General features: G+C 38.2%; 1 protein-coding gene across 3 annotated transcripts in view; it reads left to right on the top strand.

Moving 5' to 3' along the window:
• Positions 1-19,652, top strand: part of gabrb1 (gamma-aminobutyric acid type A receptor subunit beta1) — a 106,847-nt gene extending 87,195 nt beyond the window's left edge. The window contains exons 7-10 of one of the 3 annotated variants that reach the window (XR_011985669.1): positions 3,691-3,843; positions 6,643-6,893; positions 15,744-16,170; positions 16,412-19,652. Coding sequence is in view for 2 of the 3 variants with exons in the window: in XM_023838699.2 (XP_023694467.1) it covers positions 3,691-3,843; positions 6,643-6,893; positions 15,744-16,091 (752 nt within the window). In the remaining variant the exon portion in view is untranslated. Of the gene's footprint in view, positions 1-3,690; positions 3,844-6,642; positions 6,894-15,743 lie in introns of all 3 variants that reach the window. The other 2 variants (XM_023838699.2, XM_023838700.2) reach the window with 2 other exon arrangements.
• The last annotated feature ends 500 nt before the right edge of the window (positions 19,653-20,152 follow it).

Here is a 20,152-nt window from a genome sequence, read left to right as displayed (position 1 = left end):
CTGTACTTTGTCTTTTCATGTAATTTCAGGAGTCCAATTACTCACACGTGTCTTTTCCTGTATTAAAATAAAAGTGCAAATGTGTCCTATTTCTCCAGTGAGAAAGACTAGACTGAATGCAATCAACAATGTAAAAATAGGTCATACGTAAACAATTCATATGTCCTGTAATAACTATTTTATTCGTGCTAAAGTTTTATTATTATTATTACTGTTATACCTGTGGTTCAGTCACTTATACCCGTGCACAATATGCTTGTAAATATTTAAAAAAACGAATTATCACAAGTATAGGCCTATATTTTTATATTAACATAATAAATTAATACTAATAACAATAATACAAACCGACAAATAAAACACTTTTGAATTCGAATGCTTTTTAATTTATTCACATTACGTTTTTTCTGCAGAAATGTGGGTTAATGCGATGAAAACTTTTTATCTTTATTATTTGGGTGCTTTTCCACGTCTGTTCACTAAGTCATAGTCTTCCTCCATGTCCTGATGTGTTCCGAGAACACCCAAACGACTGAGCGCCTGATTCGTCGTGAGACTTGGTTGCTGTATTAGTCTATTGATATACGATCTCAGCAACTCCCCGAGAACCCGTTCTATGAATGAATCGAACTTACGGTTTTCAGACACTCGGTGACTTGGTGAATCGATCCCAAGAGCCCTCGCGGCGTTTACTTATGCTGTCAAAAAACAAGATATATATTGACTTTGACGTTTACACAACAACGTATGCAAGTTTACTCATGCATGCTCATTGTATGTGTATGTGTGATTGTATTGGTAATATTCCAGTTGTTGTTAACTGTGATGTCCTTGATAGGCCTACTCATGCACATGAATTTGGCTTAAGCATACAAAATAAGAACTATATATATACATGCGTGTTTATTCAGCATCGACACCCTTTTTGCTTTTTGCACTATTGTTTTTTTTTTATTGTGAGTAGTCAAGCTGAACATTTTTGTTGAACACCAGCGCCATCTTTCAGTCAAATAACGTAACCTTGAGACACCGTTCGATTTATTATCCGATCCCATGATTCGTTGAGTCATAGACTCCGGCGCAAAAAAAGACAAAAAAAAACAATAGTGAATCATAGAGTCCATTTTAGAATCGATTCATTACAACGGACAGTTCGAAAGAATCTAATCAGTTAATTGAGTCGAAGTTCCCATCACTAATGTGTGCAGCCAGCCCCCAAAGATGTGCTCGGCACAACAGCACCATCATCGCCAGTGTTGTCCTTGGCACTGGGGGCGGAATAAACAAAAGTAACACCGCATCCGTGCCCTACTTGTTATTCATAAACATGCAAGTAATTAAAACAAGTATGGTACGAGAAAAACTCACCCGCGCTGACATCGGCGTCCTCCACCCCGATACAAGTGTAAGACCGGGAATTCCGCTGCCTGTGCTGTTAAGACTCTTACGGTGAGCGGCTCATTTTTTTACGTCGACTTTAATGTCCGACCACTTCTTTTTAATTTTGGCCACCGTGTGAATTTCGGAACCGACACTTTTAACTGTCTTCGCCACGCTGTGCCACTCCGTCAACTTTTGTTTATTGCTGATGCCACTACTTAAACCACTATAAATAATATCACTTTTCTCGATTTTTGTTAACTTGACCTCCACTTCACACTCGCTAAAACACTTCTTTTTCCCACGTGGTTTATCCATTGTTGTTTAAGAAAAACATAGAACAAAGCGGGTATTAATACAGATTTACATATGCAAATATACAAAATTATGGGCGGGTCGGGGTGGTGGCTGTGGGCTCGTTCACGTACGTAAAATTTCACGCTCATTGAGATTTATAAAGGGAATGTGGATAGATCTGTGCTTACGCACAGTTTTGTGCATCTGAAATATTTCTTGCGTACACACATTCCTAGTTTTGTCCATACGCCATGTTTTAGTGTGTATTCTACACACATCGTTATACATGAGGCCCCAGGTCTTACCTTATGCTAATAAACATTCAAACAAGAATACAGTACCATAAATATTGGGACATAGACACAATTCTAATCTTCTTGGCTCTATACACCACCACAACAAGATGTGCTTTAACTGCAGACTTTCTGCTTTAATTTGAGGGTATTTACATACAAATCAGGTGAATGTTGTAAGAATTACAACAGTTTGTATATGTGCCTCCCACTCTTTAAGGGACCAAAAGTAATGGGACAAATTAACAATCGTAAATCAAATCACTTTTTAATACTTGGTTGCAAATCCTTTGCAGTCAATTACAGCCTGAAGTCTGGAATGCGTAGACATCACCAGACGCTGGGTTACATCCCTGGTGATGCTCTGCCAGGCCTGTACCGCAACTGTCTTCAGTTCCTGCTTGTTCTTGGGACATTTTCCCTTCAGTTTTGTCTTCAGCACGTGAAATGCATGCTCATTTCCAGAAATTAAATTTTGTCTGGACTGTTGTTTGAAGTATGCAGCCACCTTGATACCCCATATATTATGTTGTGAGTGAATTTTGGCATATAAAAGGTGATCACCTGAGGTGTGATGAGCCTGAGACAGTGGTGAGTCCCCACATTGACCAGCTTCCCAATAAATGCTAATTCAATCCCTCCTCTGGCCAAATGATAGTTCAGTCATGCTTTATCACCTTTGTGGAGCCAGAGGACACCCTCATTCTCTCCCTGACATCGGCCCCCTGATCATAATTTGCTAACAATGTCTGCATTCAGATCATCAACTAAGAACACTGGGGCATCATTACTACTTTTCTATACAACATTACTTTTAGTTAATTTGTTGTTTAATGCATCTGAAATTTCAGCACGTTTTTTCTAGAAATGGCATGTTTAATGAACCTATGCATTTAAATATACTTCCTGTACTTTACAAACACTATAAAAGCTCCCCATAGGCATCTAATTTAAGAAGCAACTTAGTTTTTCATGCAAAGGAGAGCTGGCGTCCCATCACAGTATCTCTTGATCTCCTCATCTCGTCACAGATTTTTTTGAGACGTCTTTCATGCGTCTGACTCCCAATTCGAATAGAAATACCCCAATTAAAAAGAATGCATTCCTCTGTGTATCACACAGTGATGCTTGTTTTCCTGAAGAATTAATGCATGCTGTTGCATCTTCAGTCATAAGTTCATAAAATCTTATGAGAATTTGTGCTTTTGGCAGGGAACAATGTAAATGAGGTGCTGTTAGTGTCGGACTGTCGGGCCATTGTATACATTCTGACTTGCTTATAATTCTCTTGATAAATGCTTCAGTGCTCTCCTCTCCACTGTTAGGACATGTTTATAAGAATAAAATTATTGAACAAATAAAGAGACCTGCGTACCAGACCTGTATCTGAAACGAAACACTCATGAGGAACAAAGTCAATCGCAAAAATCCATCTCCTTTGAAACGCTATGAAAAAATGGAGAATGCCCTGCAGGTTAGTTCATTATAAACTAAAATTTTAAAAAGATAAAATAATAGGTAAATGAACAGAGAGCATATAATCTTTTTAATGTTTAGACTATAGATCTTTAAACTTGTAGTCAAAATAGTGACAGTTGGAATATGAATGATTATGAATTCAGAAATGACAGATTCATTGGGAGAAGAGCCTGTACTCTTCATGAAGTTTCCTGAAGTTCTCATGGGTGATTCTTTGCATTTGTCTTAAATCGTCCATCAGGATCCTACCCCCGACTCTCCCTGAGCTTCAAGCTGAAGAGGAATATCGGTTACTTCATCCTACAGACCTACATGCCCTCCATCCTGATCACCATCCTGTCCTGGGTCTCCTTCTGGATCAACTATGATGCGTCCGCGGCCCGAGTGGCTTTGGGTACGGCCCTGTTACTGTCACACACCTGACCATTTCACCAAAGGGCTGTGTCTGGACAGCTCTATTCATTGATTAAAATTTCAGATAAAATTTTGCTACAAGCAATTCCCAGATTATGAACGAGATCAGTTTCCTTAGTCTGTCTTTAAGTCGAATTTATAGGTAAGTCAGAAAAAGTAAATACGGTTCTTATCTAGTGTCACTTAGTCAAATGTTTGTCTCTGTGCATATTAAACACTTAAGGAGCACTTCCCAATACACAAAAACATCTTAAAATAACAATATGGTACATAATAATACTACTGCTAATAATAATAATATAAAATTGATAAAACAATTGTACCTCGAGCTGACAGCCCTCTGAAACCACACAATGTTTTCATGATCATCACAATGTAATGTGTGTGTTCTCTATTATGAACCATTTTATATTTAACCTGAATTTTTAATAGGCTTTGTGGTGGTCCGTTCGTAAGTATGAGTTGTTCGTAAGTTGGATGTTCTTAACCCAGGCATTCACTGTATTGAGAGATACTGGAGTTTACAGTCTGAACGAGGGGATCGAGGTAACTAGACATCCCAGGCGCCCTGAGAAAGTGGTACAGGGTACATTTATACCCCACTAATTTTGCCTGTACTTCGTTGGGGGGTTACATTGCTTACACGTGTAGTACCACCTCAGAGACACCACCGTTATCATTATGCCATGACTATGGGCGCTTAGTGAGGCAGGTGAATAATTACCTTTGCGGAAAAAGAGAATAAAGTCTCAGTTCTGGAAGCTCTAGAAATTACAGCCCTGCTGGAATCCACTTAAGGAATCTTGCACAACATGATCTATTTCTCACTCCTCTTACGAATGTTGCATACACTAGTGTTATGTGCCCCTGATTATTACATCCTAAACATCATATTTGTGCATTTTCTAACTACAATTCTCCTTTATTCTTATTGTTATTCGATAATATAACGTGATCTCCCACCCACACACACACACACACACACACACACACACACACATGCTGGCATTTACTACATCCAGTAGGAAATCATTACTGCATGTCTTTTTGAAAGGATTTAACTTCTGAACCAAAATGCCGAAGTGGGCAGAATCAGAGATGAGATCTTCAGTGGCTTTCTCTAATTTTTTTTACACTTATACAGCAGCTTATTATACTGAAGCGGCACTGATTTCACACTTTGCTTTGCTCAGGAGTGTAACGGGGCCAGAGACTTTTAGTTATAAATCCAGTACACCAGTTACACTAAAGTTAGGGGGTTTTAAGATGGTTCTTCTGCTTTAAACCAAACAATGCAGCGATTACTTTGGTGGTGTAAATAGCACTACATAGCATTTCATGCGAGTTCATCTTTGCTCAGTGTGTGTGCTAAAGGCTAAATCAGTAAGGAATGCAATATTTGGATACTGCTTACTTAGGTTTCTTGTCACAGAAAGTCTTCTTATCTTCTGATAATGAAAGGCATTGCACCACTTGAGATTTTGCAAAGTTCTTTCTTTTGTTGTTGTTCTGTTTTTATTATTGCCTCTTGTGTTAATGTGCCATTTCTTCCACAATAAGCTTACTTCTTAATGTTAATCTGAATGTGGTGTAATGCAGACATTTTTACAAAGTGAACAAGAAAGGAGCTAATGAGTGTGCAGCATTTCACCGGAAACTGCGTATCGTTATTCTCCGTTTGTGAGGTCTTCTTTATTCCCTGTCTGTTTATGAATCTGGCAACATTCTTCGAAGCACAAGTGACTGTTACATTAAATATATATATATATATATATATATATATATATATATATATATATATATATATATATATATACATAATTTATAATGCAAAGACCATAATATTCATATTTCTTGTACTTCTACACATACATTAAAAACATCACATTGTACTTTGTATGGACTTTTTTTCCCAAGCTAACATTTATTCTAACTCCATTCTGTTTTAATGGATAAACACAGGGGATGTTTCTCATTAACTATGAAATATAATTTTTCTCACATTTGTGGTACTATTATATGCAAAATAATTCATATATGAGAGGGGAAATTTATTAAGGCCTTTCTGTGTTGCAGCTTAGTGGTTTTTCAGGTTGTATAAGGACACATTTTTGCTCTTTAGTTGCCCAATATGCTAGGGACACATTTTGAAAGGCGTGATGCACATCTATGCATGGCATTGTTCCCAGAATGAATATGCAGTTCAGTCATTGCTGCTTTGTTTGCCTGATTAAACACACTCTTTCATTTCATGTTCTGATGGTAAAGGTCAGGCGTGGTACTTACAGAGATCAGCATCTGCTCATCTTACATATGCAGGTTACTCATTAAACATCATATCACTTTATTACTGCTGCTGTCCCTGAGTGTTAATGTTGCTTATTCCCCTGTGGCTGATCTACAATCATTTTATCCTACATTTTTTTAAATCTCTTTTGTTTTCCTTACTTAGTCTAATTAAGTGAAGATATAATTGGTGTCATACAGGTCATTTTAATGAATTTTGATTAAACTTATTATCTGTTAAAACAGTGTTTATTTCAATTTATTTCCACCCTAAAGCAACATATGTACCTGGCTATTTTACATTTTTGTGCAGTATATTTTTAAAAGACACTCTCCGTTGCATAGAAGTTCCAACATTCAGTCAAATGAAGTCTGTCACTGACAGACAGAGATCCTAGCACATGAGAGGTCAATAACTGGCCTACAGCTCTTACTGTACATGTAAAAGCAACTTTAGAGAAACAACTCATTTCATTTTTTTTCCACAAACCAGGAATAACAACTGTGCTGACCATGACTACCATCAATACTCATCTCCGTGAGACCCTTCCCAAGATTCCTTATGTGAAGGCCATCGACATCTACCTGATGGGCTGTTTCGTTTTCGTCTTTTTGGCGCTCTTGGAGTACGCCTTCGTCAACTACATCTTCTTTGGCCGGGGCCCCCACCTGCAGAAGAAAGTTGCAGAGAAAGCAGCCAAGACCAACAATGAGAAGAGCAGACTAGACTCCAACAAAGTCCAGGTGGGCAAGCATTTTTATTCATTATTTATGTTGTATTTATTATTTTTGTTTTGGTCATTTTTAAGCAATTGCAATTTTTATAGTTACGGTTTGAATATTATATAATAACTTATTACTGAGAGTCATACAAATTTCAGAGTATTATTTTTAATCATTTTGATTGTTTAGCAAAACTTGTCAAAATCATGGCACATCATGGCTCTCTACAGCAATTTACCTGACTGCTGATACTTTCTGTTCAGAAATGATTTTGCATGTGCACTCACAGGACATCATATGTATTTCAAGGATAACTCCAATAAATTTGTTTGAACAAAAAGAACTCCTCCAACTGTAAATGCAACATATGAAACTGCATTCCTTAACGGTGTCCTGGTCTTTAACACAGTTTGTACTACAATGATGCTGAAACATTCATTTAAAAGAAAGAAAAAAAACATATAGGAAATATATTCATGCATTGATGGTTGTATGTGTGTGTCAGTGTGCGTCAATGGCTCTCTGCAGGTGTCTGTAAGGCTAAGGTCAAACGGCCAGTCTTGTGTAATGAAGGTTGGTCAGTGAACACAATGGTGAGTGTGAAACCTTAACATGTTTGTTTCTTCTATAACCTCAAGGCATGAGACACAGAATCTCAACAACAGTAAATGAGATGTAGCAAGTTTCGTACTCAATCATTTAAAATTTATAAAGAATTGCGGAGCCCTTGTTCCTTTACTCAGGATGACAAACAAGTCATAAGCCATTTTCACCCATGAACTCTGGACATTGCCCAGAGAATCAGGTCCAGACATTTTCCAGAGTTGCCCTTCACATATGTGGCACAAAACCAGAGAATGCCCGTGTCAGGTGCATTCACATATACTAGAAATACTTCGGTTGGTTTAGATAAGGGGTGACACTTGGGTAGAGCATGCAGGAGGCAGGGCGTGATGCAAAAAGTATGCTGCGGAAATCACAGTGTTTTCTTTACAGTACTACTGACAGAAGTTTCCGAATCTTGTTGTCGCTTCAGTTACTGTAGCTATGCTGGTTTGGGTTTTCTTTGTGTCAATGACCCTTCTTTGCCCTCAGGTGTATGTATTCTTCCATTTTCACAACAGTTGCACAATAGGAACATCATCAGCACACTCACTCGCTCACAGTGAATTCGCCAGTATTCTCCCTGCTCCATTTTGGGTCAATCATAAATAACCCAGACTTTGTACTAGGGAGCTAACAGGGTAAAGTCCATATAAAGTCTAGTATACAGCCCCTCTGGGCAATTTCTATAAAAGTTCAGGGTGGCAGTGCAGGTCTGAAAGGGGCTTTTTAAGTTAAAGCGTGAGGTTTGATGAAGTTAAAGGGTTAAAGTTGTGAGTAGAGAAAGTCAGTGATCTAAAGAAAAATTTGAGTATACTTAAGCTGTCCCTGCTAATATCTACTGCTTGTTATAGCTACTAAACTTTTGGGTGGAGGGGCAGTCAGTCAACCTTGAATGTGAGAGAGATAGAATAATCCCTTTCAGAAAAACTGTCATGTATAGAGATATGCATTGATGAGGGGACTCATCCTGGCACAGGAATACTTGGACCAGCAAAAGAAATAGTTTTCCAAACAAATGCAGTCCAAGCATTAATCATGTTTAACAGTCTCATTGTCAGGGAAGCAGTTTGTTGTCATACCCATATACTGTAACTGCCTAGCTTTTATCAGCCCATGGCAGGTTGCTTTTTATCATTGTTTTCCAACCCGTTCCTGGGGGACCCCCAGACCAGCTCTTGGCAGGAAGCAAAAATGTGTAGTCTATGGTTGGGAGTTGGGAGGGAGCAAAAATGTAGACCGTCTGGGGGTCGCTGAGGACCAGGTTGGTAAGCACTGCTTTAGATTACTCGTCTTTCAGCCCATGGAGCCTGTTGGCTGAAGTGGCAGTTCTGAGTGATTGTACATCACCTTCTTCACTATTGTGGGGGCCATTTCCCTAGAAACCTTGCTGAGTTTGCAGACTTGAAAAATAAAAGTAGGGGAATGACATAGGAGAAAGTAACATTATTAATATAATGTGAATATAAATGCAAAATATTAAAATAGTTCATAGTTATCAGTGAGAGAGAATAGTGTGGACATGAGATAATGTAAGCGTTATTTTGTTCATCATATTTCTGGAATGCGAATTAAACAGTATCGTTTCTGAACTATGTGCTTGCTAGCTAGCTAGGTCTAGCTACGCCTGAACTTTTTTTTAATGCTTACACCGTACCGGCACACAAAATGAGCTATTCCTAAAAAAAAGAGCATCTTGTATGGTAGCTTTGATGAGGCATGAAAATAATCATTAAAAACCAGCTCTGCTGAGATGGTGAAGCTCGGACTTGACTTTCCACACAAGATAACTGGCCATTTCTGGCCTAGATCCCCTTTTTTGATTTCTGAAACTCTCATCAGATGGTGCAAATGAGGCAGAGCAGTGTAAAAGGGTAAATATATATATTCTTTCCTGAAACTTTTCAAGGTATGCTGTGGGTTTGGAAAGCCTAGAGGGGCTGCTGTCTCATTGTTAGATTGAATTAAAATTTAAACATGGCGCCTCTCTGCAGTCTTTTACCAACCAAGTAGGAATGGGGACTTTATTTAGGGCTAGGAATGGATATGGGCTCAAGAAAACGATGGAGTGAATCCAAAATAAAAGAGCCATTTTCACTTCAGCATAAGGGAATTAACTAGGAAGGGCTAGACTCAAATCTGGTATTAGATGTTGCAATTGTATTAGCTTCATAACAGAAGTCCATTGACAAGCAATGTTGAACATATCTGCACATATCCTCTGCATAGACATTTTCTTTTTATTAAGTGGTCTCAGTTTTTGATTGACTCATTAAACTCTGTTCTTGCCATTTTCCTATCAATTGCAATTGTAGTCAGTCTCTAATACTAATACTAAACAGAAATGTTTGGTGTTTTATGTTATTGCAAAGGTGCTACTGATTAAAAAGCACTGTATATGATCTGTAATAAGGCCCTGGTCAAGTGAATGAATGTGTCATATATGACCCCCCCACTACTTGTGTAGCTTTTATGAGGTCTCTTTCGATATGGTGATCGTAGAATTCCAGTTACAGCTTGCATCTATTCTCCGTGTAGGATTACTGTTGGACTACTACCCCACTTGATACTGTTAGATTACTACCCCACTTGATACTGTTGGACTACTACGCCGCTTGATACTGTTGGACTACTACGCCGCTTGATACTGTTGGACTACTACCCCGCTTGATACTGTTGGACTACTACCCACTTGATACTGTTGAATTACTACCCCGCTTGATACTGTTAGATTACTACCCCGCTTGATACTGTTGGACTACTACCCCGCTTGATACTGTTGAATTACTACCCCGCTTGATACTGTTAGATTACTACCCCGCTTGATACTGTTGGACTACTACCCCACTTGATACTGTTAGATTACTACCCCACTTGATACTGTTGGACTACTACGCCGCTTGATACTGTTGGACTACTACGCCGCTTGATACTGTTAGATTACTACCCCGCTTGATACTGTTGGACTACTACCCCACTTGATACTGTTGAATTACTACCCCGCTTGATACTGTTAGATTACTACCCCGCTTGATACTGTTAGATTACTACCCCACTTGATACTGTTGGACTACTACCCCACTTGATACTGTTGAATTACTACCCCGCTTGATACTGTTGAATTACTACCCCGCTTCTCAGTATATAATCCCAGGTGCTACAAAGCGTCTTTCTTAATAACCATGTCATATAAGACTCCCCATCTCCACTCCAGAGCGATCGCATGTTTGTAACTTCTCTGTCTCTGTGAGAAGGCTACATTAGTTCAATTAGGGATGTGAATTAAGTTTAATCAAGTGCTGAAGAGCTCAGGTGGAATGAAGAATCTCATTTCCATCAAACAGGTCAAGAGTTTCTGTGATTAACCACAGACCCTGAATTTAGCTGTTTGTTTCCACTTCCAAGGAAAGAAAGTGATCATTGGAGGAGTCATTAATTTTGAAACGCCTACAAATTAGCATATTTAATGCATATATATGTTAATCCGGTGTTTTCCTCTTTTAGATATTAACCTTTAAGTTTAATGGTGGTATATTCATGGCATTGAGTAGTTGAAATTCAATTCTTGGATTTATTTTTATTCAGTAAGAGAATTTGGCTTGACCCAGATTACTGATAGTCAATGCTGTGATATTGTTTATCTCAAATTATTTGGTTTTGTTAAGGTGAAATTTCTGTTCTAACCCCGAGTTTGTTCAGCTAGTTTCGTGATACAGGCTCCAGTTGTATTATGTGCTGACTGAAGTGTCAAAACTTCTCAGCTCAAGTCCTGTGTGTATTTATAGTAGGTCATCATATGACACACTCCCAGCATGTGGTTGCTTTGCCACTGTGAAGCAAGCTCATGAGCCTCTAATTGTTCTTTAAATGCTAGCATTAATGGTGACAGGATTATCCATCCATCCATTTTTATTCCATAAGTGCTCATCCAATGCAGAGTCACCGTGATCCCAGAAAGCCCAGTACTGGCTACAAACTGGGGGCAATGCCAGTCCATCAGATGCTGCAAGGCTACACAGAAAAGACAAACTAGATACACTAATCTAAATAAAATACATGCATTCATACTGTGTTTGAGCACAAGTCCTGGGACAGGAATCAAACAACCCTGGAATTGTGAGGCCATTCTGCCACCCATAGTAATTTTAAGTAATTTCCCTAAATAGCCTACTTACTTTCCAAAAATAGAAGAGCATAAATAGCTGAAGTAGCAAATGGCACAAAACAGTTGGTCTACAGACAACTCCATCTGCTCATGCCTGATTGACTGATTAATGTCGCGTGAGCTTTTGCATGATTGGATTTTTTAAAAAAAAGGGAAAAAATCTGAGAAGATAAAGTAAAAACACTAATGTGGCTCAGTTAATGAAAAAGGAAAAAACATTCTAAGAACATCTAGTGAAAACACTAATGAAGCTGAGTTAATGGCCAGTCTGGTCTGTTTGAAAGTCTTCAAGTAATTGGTGATCTGGCATTTAATTTAGTTGAAATATCTTTATTGTTGTTGTTGCTGCTGAAATTGGTGAGATAATAATAATAATACTTATTATAATTATATGCATTAGTATTATTATTATTATTATTTGGGTCAGGATAACCTCTAAACACCAGAACATAAGAACATAAGAACTATACAAACGAGAGGAGGCCATTCGGCCCATCGAGCTCGCTTGGGGAGAACTTAACTAATAGCTCAGAGTTGTTAAAATCTTATCTAGCTCTGATTTAAAGGAACCCAATGATTCAGCTTGCACTACATTATCAGGAAGACTATTCCATACTCTGACTACGTGCTGTGTAAAGAAGTGCTTCCTTAAATCCAGCTTGAAATGTTCTCCCGCTAATTTCCACCTATGGCCACAAGTTCTTGTATTTGAACTAATGCTAAAGTAACTATTCGGTTGAACAGCATCCAAACCTGTTAGAATCTTATAGACCTGGATCATGTCCCCCCTCAGTCTCCTTTGCTTGAGGCTGAACAGATTTAGCTCAACTAACCCTTCCTCGTATGACATTCCTCTAAGACCAGGAATCATTCTTGTGGCCCTACGCTGCACCTTTTCTAAGGCCGCAATGTCCTTTTTAAGATATGGTGACCAAACCTGCACACAATATTCTAGGTGAGGTCTCACCAAGGAATTGTATAATCTTAGCATTACCTCCCTTGACTTAAACTCCACACACCTGGAGATATACCCCAACATCCTATTGGCCTTTTTTATTGCTTCCCCGCACTGGCGAGAATGAGACATGGAAGCATCAACATACACACCAAGGTCTTTCTCATAATCAGCTACCTTTATTTCAGTAGGTCCCATAAAATACCTGTACTTTATATTTTTGCTCCCTACATGGAGTACCTTACATTTGTCTATGTTAAATTTAATCTGCCAGGTATCGGCCCAGTCACTAATTAAATCAAAATCCTGCTGTAGCTGCTGAGCCGCTAGTTCAGTATCTGCTACACCACCCACCTTGGTGTCATCTGCAAATTTCACCAGTTTACTGTATATATTGGTGTCTATATCATTTATTTAAATTAGGAACAATAGTGGTCCTAAAATTGAACCCTGCGGTACCCCACTATGAACGCAGGCCCACTGTGACATTGTGCCTCTTATAACTACTCGCTGCTTCCTATCTGTTAACCAGTTATTAATCCAGGTCGCTACAGTTCCTAAAATACCTGTCGCTTTGAGTTTAAGTAAGAGCCTCTTGTGGGGGACAACATCTAAGTAGATGACATCATAGGCCTTCTTATCATCAACTTCCTGAGTAGCTTCCTCAAAAAACTCCAACAGATTTGTTAAACAGGATCTACCTCTCCTAAATCCATGCTGGCTATCCCTCAAAATGTTATTTGAGTCCAGGTAATCTACCATTTTCTCTTTTATTATAGCCTCCATAACTTTACCAGTTGTACAAGTTAGACTGATTGGCCTATAGTTTGACAAATTACTTCTATCCCCTTTTTTGAAAATGGGCGTTATGTTGGCATGCTTCCAATCAGAAGGTACCACACCTTCAGATAAGGATTTTTGAAACAGTAAAGTTAAGGGTCGACAAATAATATCCCTCATCTCTTTTAACACTTTAGGTAAGATGCCATCAGGGCCCTGTGATTTATTTATTTTGAGCTTAGCTAGGCTTTGCAAAACATCAGCTTCAGTTATATATATTTTAGTTTTAGACGATGCCGGACTAGTAATAAGAACTGGTAAGTTACTAGTGTCCTCAACAGTGAATAACCGTGCAAAACTATCATTGAACTCATTTACTATATAAATGTTGTTTTCAATTATAAGACCCATACTATCCTGCAGATTAGTAATTTCAGCTTTTAGAGCTCTTTTAGAGTTAAAATACTGGAAGAAACTTTTAACGTCATCCTTAGCCTCCAATGCGATCTTCCTTTCGACATTCCTGTGTAAATCATGTGTGTCTGATCGCCACAGTATCCTTCAGTTGTCTTTGTATTTTTACTGTTAACTCAATTACCTGTATGGGCTCCTTTCTCCTAGCACAGTAATAATAATAATAATAATAATAATAAAGTTAAGCTTGTCTGTGCTACAAAACTATGAAAACAAATCAGGGCTTGCATAAAAAGAATGTATTACTGAAGCAGTTCACTTTTAACTATGACCAAAGCAATAACAGTAGCAGATATAGAGTGGTACCTCGGTTCTCGAACTCACTAGAACTCAAATTTCTTAAAAGTCAAACAAACCAGTTTGACCTAGAATTTGATCTGAATATCAGAAGTCGAACTGTGAACGCTGACCTAGTATAAATTGTACGTGCCAGGAAATGAGTCATACTATAATGCAATTCTTACTTGAATGCCTTCTTCACAGACTGGACGATTAACTAAATAAAGCAGCTCAACATTACGGTAACTTACCAATAAATAACCCACTAACTTACGTGTACTATTAGAGCATTTATGTCATTTATTTAAACTTTATTTTACCAGGTAAATTAACTGAAAATCAGTTCTCATTGCTTTACGTGATATTCGGGAGAAATAGCAGATTACGCATCGGAACTGCCTGGGATACAAACGTCATGCGTGTAACTAAATTCTTTAGCCAATAAGGACAAAGGTCTGTCGTCACGGAGGCGGTTCCAGTTTGTGCAGCCGGGTGAGAGGTCGCAATGCATCTAACCGTAATGCATTGCGTCAGGATCAGAATGCATTGCTTTAAGCCAGCGCTGTAAGCAAGTCAAACGCAACCAATGACTGGACTGGGGAAACAAACTGAAACGCGGACTTAATGCAGAGGACTAATTACAACAACCAGAAACAGCTGATCACATGGGGATCCCACACGAGGTTAATGAGGGGGCGTGGCACATGGAAGGAGCAGACGATTGGGGCAGGACAGGGGTAATGTTGGGATAAGATCTTTATCGTTTTGGAAGCCATTAAGAAAAAAATGCTCTTCTTGTTTTATCCTGTTCATTTTGTGTTTAAATGCTTAAAAAAAAAACTAAACATATTTAGGTGTAATTTTGGGGGGTCAGGAACCAATTAATTAGTTTTCCATTATTTCTTATGGGAAAAATTCGATCAGAACTCAAACTTTTTAGGATTCGATCCGGAGTCCGGAAGGGATTAAGTTCGAGAACCGAGGTACCACTGTTGATGCAAATGTTGCTGCAATGTGTTCTGGAACTTATAATGGTAAATTACGTACACAGGCACTGAATCATTATGCTGAATTATCTTGACTTATGCTGGTTGAACACATTAAATTATAATAATTATAATAGATTAAACTTACATTTCGATTTATACATTTTATATTTTCAGTATTTGTCAATACAGTCTATAAGGGTGATCACTTTTAAGTACAAATCCCAGCAATTTATCCTGGAAAACATATATGATTTCAAAGCATCTCAGTCCGAAAGCACTTCACTAAACAAATACTTTACCAAAATATTACAATGCGGGCATATTACCTCTATTTCATCTGTTAAGCAACAATAACACTGAGGGCCTTGGTGTGTCTTGGCAGACTACGGTGTTGTATCTGTAATCAGAAGGTTGCTTGTTCAAATCCCATGGGTAGCAGAGTGATTTCACCATTGGCCCATTGAACAAGGCCCAAAACCCCAGTTACTCAAGGGATTGGTTGACCCTGCTCTCTGAATTGTATGTCGCTTTGGAAAAAAGCACTTGCCCAATAAATACATGTAATACTCTAACTGCCAAGACCAGTATTACCTTGAGATTACATTAGTCTTTTTTGGTTCCGCCAGGTGGATGCCCATGGCAACATCTTGCTGACCAACCTTGGGATCCACAATGAGGTGAGTGGTGCAGAGATGCTGGCGGGCCTGGGGGACCCACGGGCCACCATGTTCTCCTACGACAGCGCCAGCATCCAGTACCGGAAGCCCATGGCCAGCCGGGACCTTTACAGCCGACCGGCCGTCGACCAGCCGCTGGGCCACAAGAAAAGCAAACTACGCCGCAGGGCATCCCAGCTCAAGGTCAAGATCCCCGACCTGACGGACGTGAACGCCATAGACAAATGGTCCAGGGTGATCTTCCCCATCACCTTCACTTTCTTCAACCTGGTCTACTGGCTGTACTACGTCCACTAGGGGGCGCCTGCTTTACACTTTATATATTTTCTCTCTAAAGGCTCTCCTTTTTTTTTTTTTTCTTTTTCAGAACTCTAAGGTAAGGTATTCAGCCATTGTTTATTTTTCCATAGCAGTATAATTTTAAGAAGAATATGGAGCTGTATGCTCCACTTCAGTGTAAATATATTTTAATATATAAAACATAAAAAGGATAGAGACAATAATAGTATTTTATTTTCCCATAATTGTACCTGCACATTGAAAACAGAATCATATGGACCTAGTATTTGAATAAGGCTCAGATGGATACAGAAGTGCTCTTTCTGTTCTGATGTTAGGGGGTCCAACCTGTTGCAGCAATGGCATCTGACCTCGCAGATTCTGTGCCAAACCGGACTGTGATGACTTGAAGATTTGTGAACAAAACACTGTGTTATTTCTTTGTAAAGAGAATATACCCATTTGTATGTGGCAACAGGTTTCCACGTTCTGGATGCGGCAAGGATGCTCTGTTTAAGAAAGCAATTAGCTCTGACTCACTAACCTTTTGTTTTTGATGAATGTTTTGTTTTACCGATGTCCTGTGACAAAAAACTGCCCTGGCTGATGAGCAGATTCTATTTTGTCTTCATCAAGGGCGCTTTGCTATTTTTTTCTGTTTGACGCAAGCAGTCATATATTAATTTCCCACTAGTCTTGCATATGCCAGCATTCATTCTTGCATGAAAACACTGAGCTTGTTTGATTGCTCAACCATTTAGCTGCTTAGATTAACCTGAAGCAATGGAAGGCTTCATTATTTATTCATCAATTCCATTCTTTCAAAAAATATAGAATTTAGGCACATAACTGCTATAAATTGAAATTCATTAGTCTGGGATTATGTAAAATGCAAATTTCAGGTAAAAAAAAACAAGTTACACTTTCAAATCATTGACAAATACACAAACAGGGTGTTCTTTGGGAAACCACTGTAGAGATTCCTCAAAAAAATTACTTTCCAGGCGTGATCACACCTTACTTTTTGAATGCAAAGTCGTGTTTCATCTATCTAATATTTTATGTACTTTAAATATATAAATAATAGTTATGATGAAGAATGAAATTGAAGTGCTGTGGGACAAAATTTAATTTACATGCATTGAGTCAAGGAAAACCTTATTCATTTATTAAGCAGGTGCACTAATCTATAACATATTTTAACAACTACTTTTTTGATTAAACAATTGAGGACTCTACTTTATTAATTATAAGTCATGTACCTAGAACCCCTGAAAGGCATCATTAATTAGACCATTAACTATATGGTTGTGTAATAACATAAAAAGTGAATACGGGGGATTTTGTTCAATGACTGAAGACAAATCATGGAGGGAAATTTGAATTTGAAAATGTGATCCAGTACAGCCCGGTGTGGGTGCAAACATGCCCATGTAACCCAAAGTGTAGAATGGAAAATTTTTGATTTTAATATAATAGTAATATGTGCCCTAAGAGTGTCATGTGAGTCTATGGAGTTAAAACACTAATGTTCCAAAACTCTTTCCAGTTTTTGTTAGTTTGTAGATGAGAACCCCGATGCCGTAAAGTCAGGCTTCCTCATCATATGTTACAGTATTGGGGCCCAAAACTTACTCCGTCCTCATCTAATCAAACGAAGAACTTTTGTTAAATGTCAAAAACTCAAGTCCACAGAATGTTAATTTTTTTAAAATGTATTTTGTAGATTGAGTTCTGGAAATGTCTTATTCGTTTTTATTTATTCATTCAGTTTAATATGGTCCAGAGAAGTCCTCTGTGGATCTAATATGATATTGGTGTTAGTTCACATCGTCAGCGAATAAAATGTCAGTGCAGAGTTAGAACCTAAACAACTGAATCTTGTAATATATTACGGAATGAAGTACAGCAAGGCACAGTTAAGGGTTCGCATTAAAATTTGAGTGGATGGATCTTAACATAATCACATGGGAAAAGCTAAGAGAGAAATGTGAAACCCGGGAATTGTGGGAAAAGGAGTGAATAGGCTATGTAGCTATGGTAGGGAGGGATTGTGGTTGAAACTAGATATCGATTGGGTTCTTGTCTTTTTTCACTCCCTTACAAAGTTTTTATTTTCTCTTTAAAAACATGCAATGGTGCTTGAGCTTTGCTTTGTCGTTTCTTCATTATAAGCTGTCATCAGTGGAATTTCAGTTCTTTTTAAAGAAATATTATGGGGTTGTGATGATAGGGTAGCTCACAGTGCACTTGGGTGTTACAGCTTACTTTTTGTGAGTTGCAGTCCACTGGAAATGAAAAACAGCAACACTCAATTGGCCAACTACGATCCATTAACTCTGATTCTGTGGAGTACAATCACTTTGCACTACAAAAAATTGGAATTAATCAGAACTAAATAGGATGTGAGGGTACCAGGGTTCATTAGACTGAATACAACAAATTGGGCATGTTTCAATAGGAGAAAATAATAAGCAGTGTGCTCTTTTCTCATGGCTGAATATTGTGCCTTTAAACAAGAAACTAAATATTTTCACAGGGTTAACTTATAACTAGGCCATAGGCTTTAAAAAAATAATAAACTTGTACTTTTTTAAAAGAAGAAATAAACCAACAATATTGTTGACTTTTGTGATATATATGCTATATGTACTGTATATATACTGTAGTTATGACATTCCAGCATTATGATGACAATCTGTAAATACAAAAATATAATCTTGTCTGCTGGTATGTTTTCTTTTCGTAGATTCTATTGTTACTAATGATGTTGTTGCTGTTAGTGTAATAGTTGCTTTTTAAATAGATCAGGGCTGCCCAATTCCAGTCCTGGAGGGCCAGTTTGCATCTGAGTTTGCAGATTTCCCTGCACTGTTCAGCTCACCAGCTAATTGCCAGGTTTGGTAGTTGTGTTTGAGGAGGAAAATCTACAAACTGATTTGGCAAACCAGGACGGGAACTGGGCAGTGCTGAAGATGACGAAGGTGATTCAAGAGAAAATGATACAGCACTGTATACCTGCCAGTAAAGGCCACTGATCTGATATGAACTTACCTTCCCCTCAAACAATGATTTTGGGCATAAGAACTGATGACTTCAATCAAAGCTCTGTAAGGAACCATTGTGTGTTGGGCTGCTGTAAATGTATGTGCATTCACCTTCTTAGTGCATTTGCCTGTACATTTTGAAGTGCAGGTTAGGTTTGTCTGTACATCTTGTGGTCAAAGTGGGGTCATAACAAGGGTCCGAGTATGCAGACTAATATCCCTCCAAAAGCAAAAGGACCAGAATGTGTGTTGACAAAAAGACAAACATGTCAGATATGGCCATGGAATGGAATTTCAACACGACTTGGAGATCAACTTGGAGATTTTGTCACTTCTGCCTGGCAAAAGAGACATAAAACAGTGGGAGACAATGTACTGTAAAAACACTGTAACTTCTCTTGCAGAAGGTCCTTTGGATCAAATCCCTCTAAGCACTACTACCTTAAGAACATGGTATTCCCTGGCAGATATCAACTCAGGGATGTTGCAAAACGCTAGCAAAACCAGTAAAAGTGGCAGCGAGCTAGAAACAGTTGATTTGGTTGCAAAGCTTTGGGACTCACCTGCTCTACTGAATTTCCAGTCACTAATGCCGTATGTAAAACACCATTTTGTTAAAATCTACTGTCGACAGCTTCTTGTAATCACTTACAGACCTGAAGTAATGTTAATCATCCTTAGATGATAACAAAATCTGCAAATGTATTCATAATTGATTTTTTAGTCTATTGTGAAATATATGTACACGTCTCAATGCTGTAAAGTAACATGCTTTTGATATGACATAAACACAAAAAGAAATAAATAAAATGTAGCGCTCTACTGTGAGTTTGCATCGATATCAATAAATACAGTTTAAAGCAGACTGCACCTATTACTGACCACAACTTCTTTGAAAGTCATTTTACCAGTAACAAAGTACTGGTGTCAAAATAGATACACATAGTATACCTGTAGGTGTGTAAGTATGTAAACTGTGATATACAGAATGAATACCTTCCTTGCTTTACTGTCTATTTATATTGGTACAAA

This window comes from Paramormyrops kingsleyae, chromosome 25 (genome assembly GCF_048594095.1).
Source record: "Paramormyrops kingsleyae isolate MSU_618 chromosome 25, PKINGS_0.4, whole genome shotgun sequence".
NCBI classification, from domain to species: Eukaryota; Metazoa; Chordata; class Actinopteri; order Osteoglossiformes; family Mormyridae; genus Paramormyrops; species Paramormyrops kingsleyae.
The sequence above is the reverse complement of the archived record's forward strand: the minus strand, read 5'-3'. Positions and strand labels throughout refer to the sequence as shown.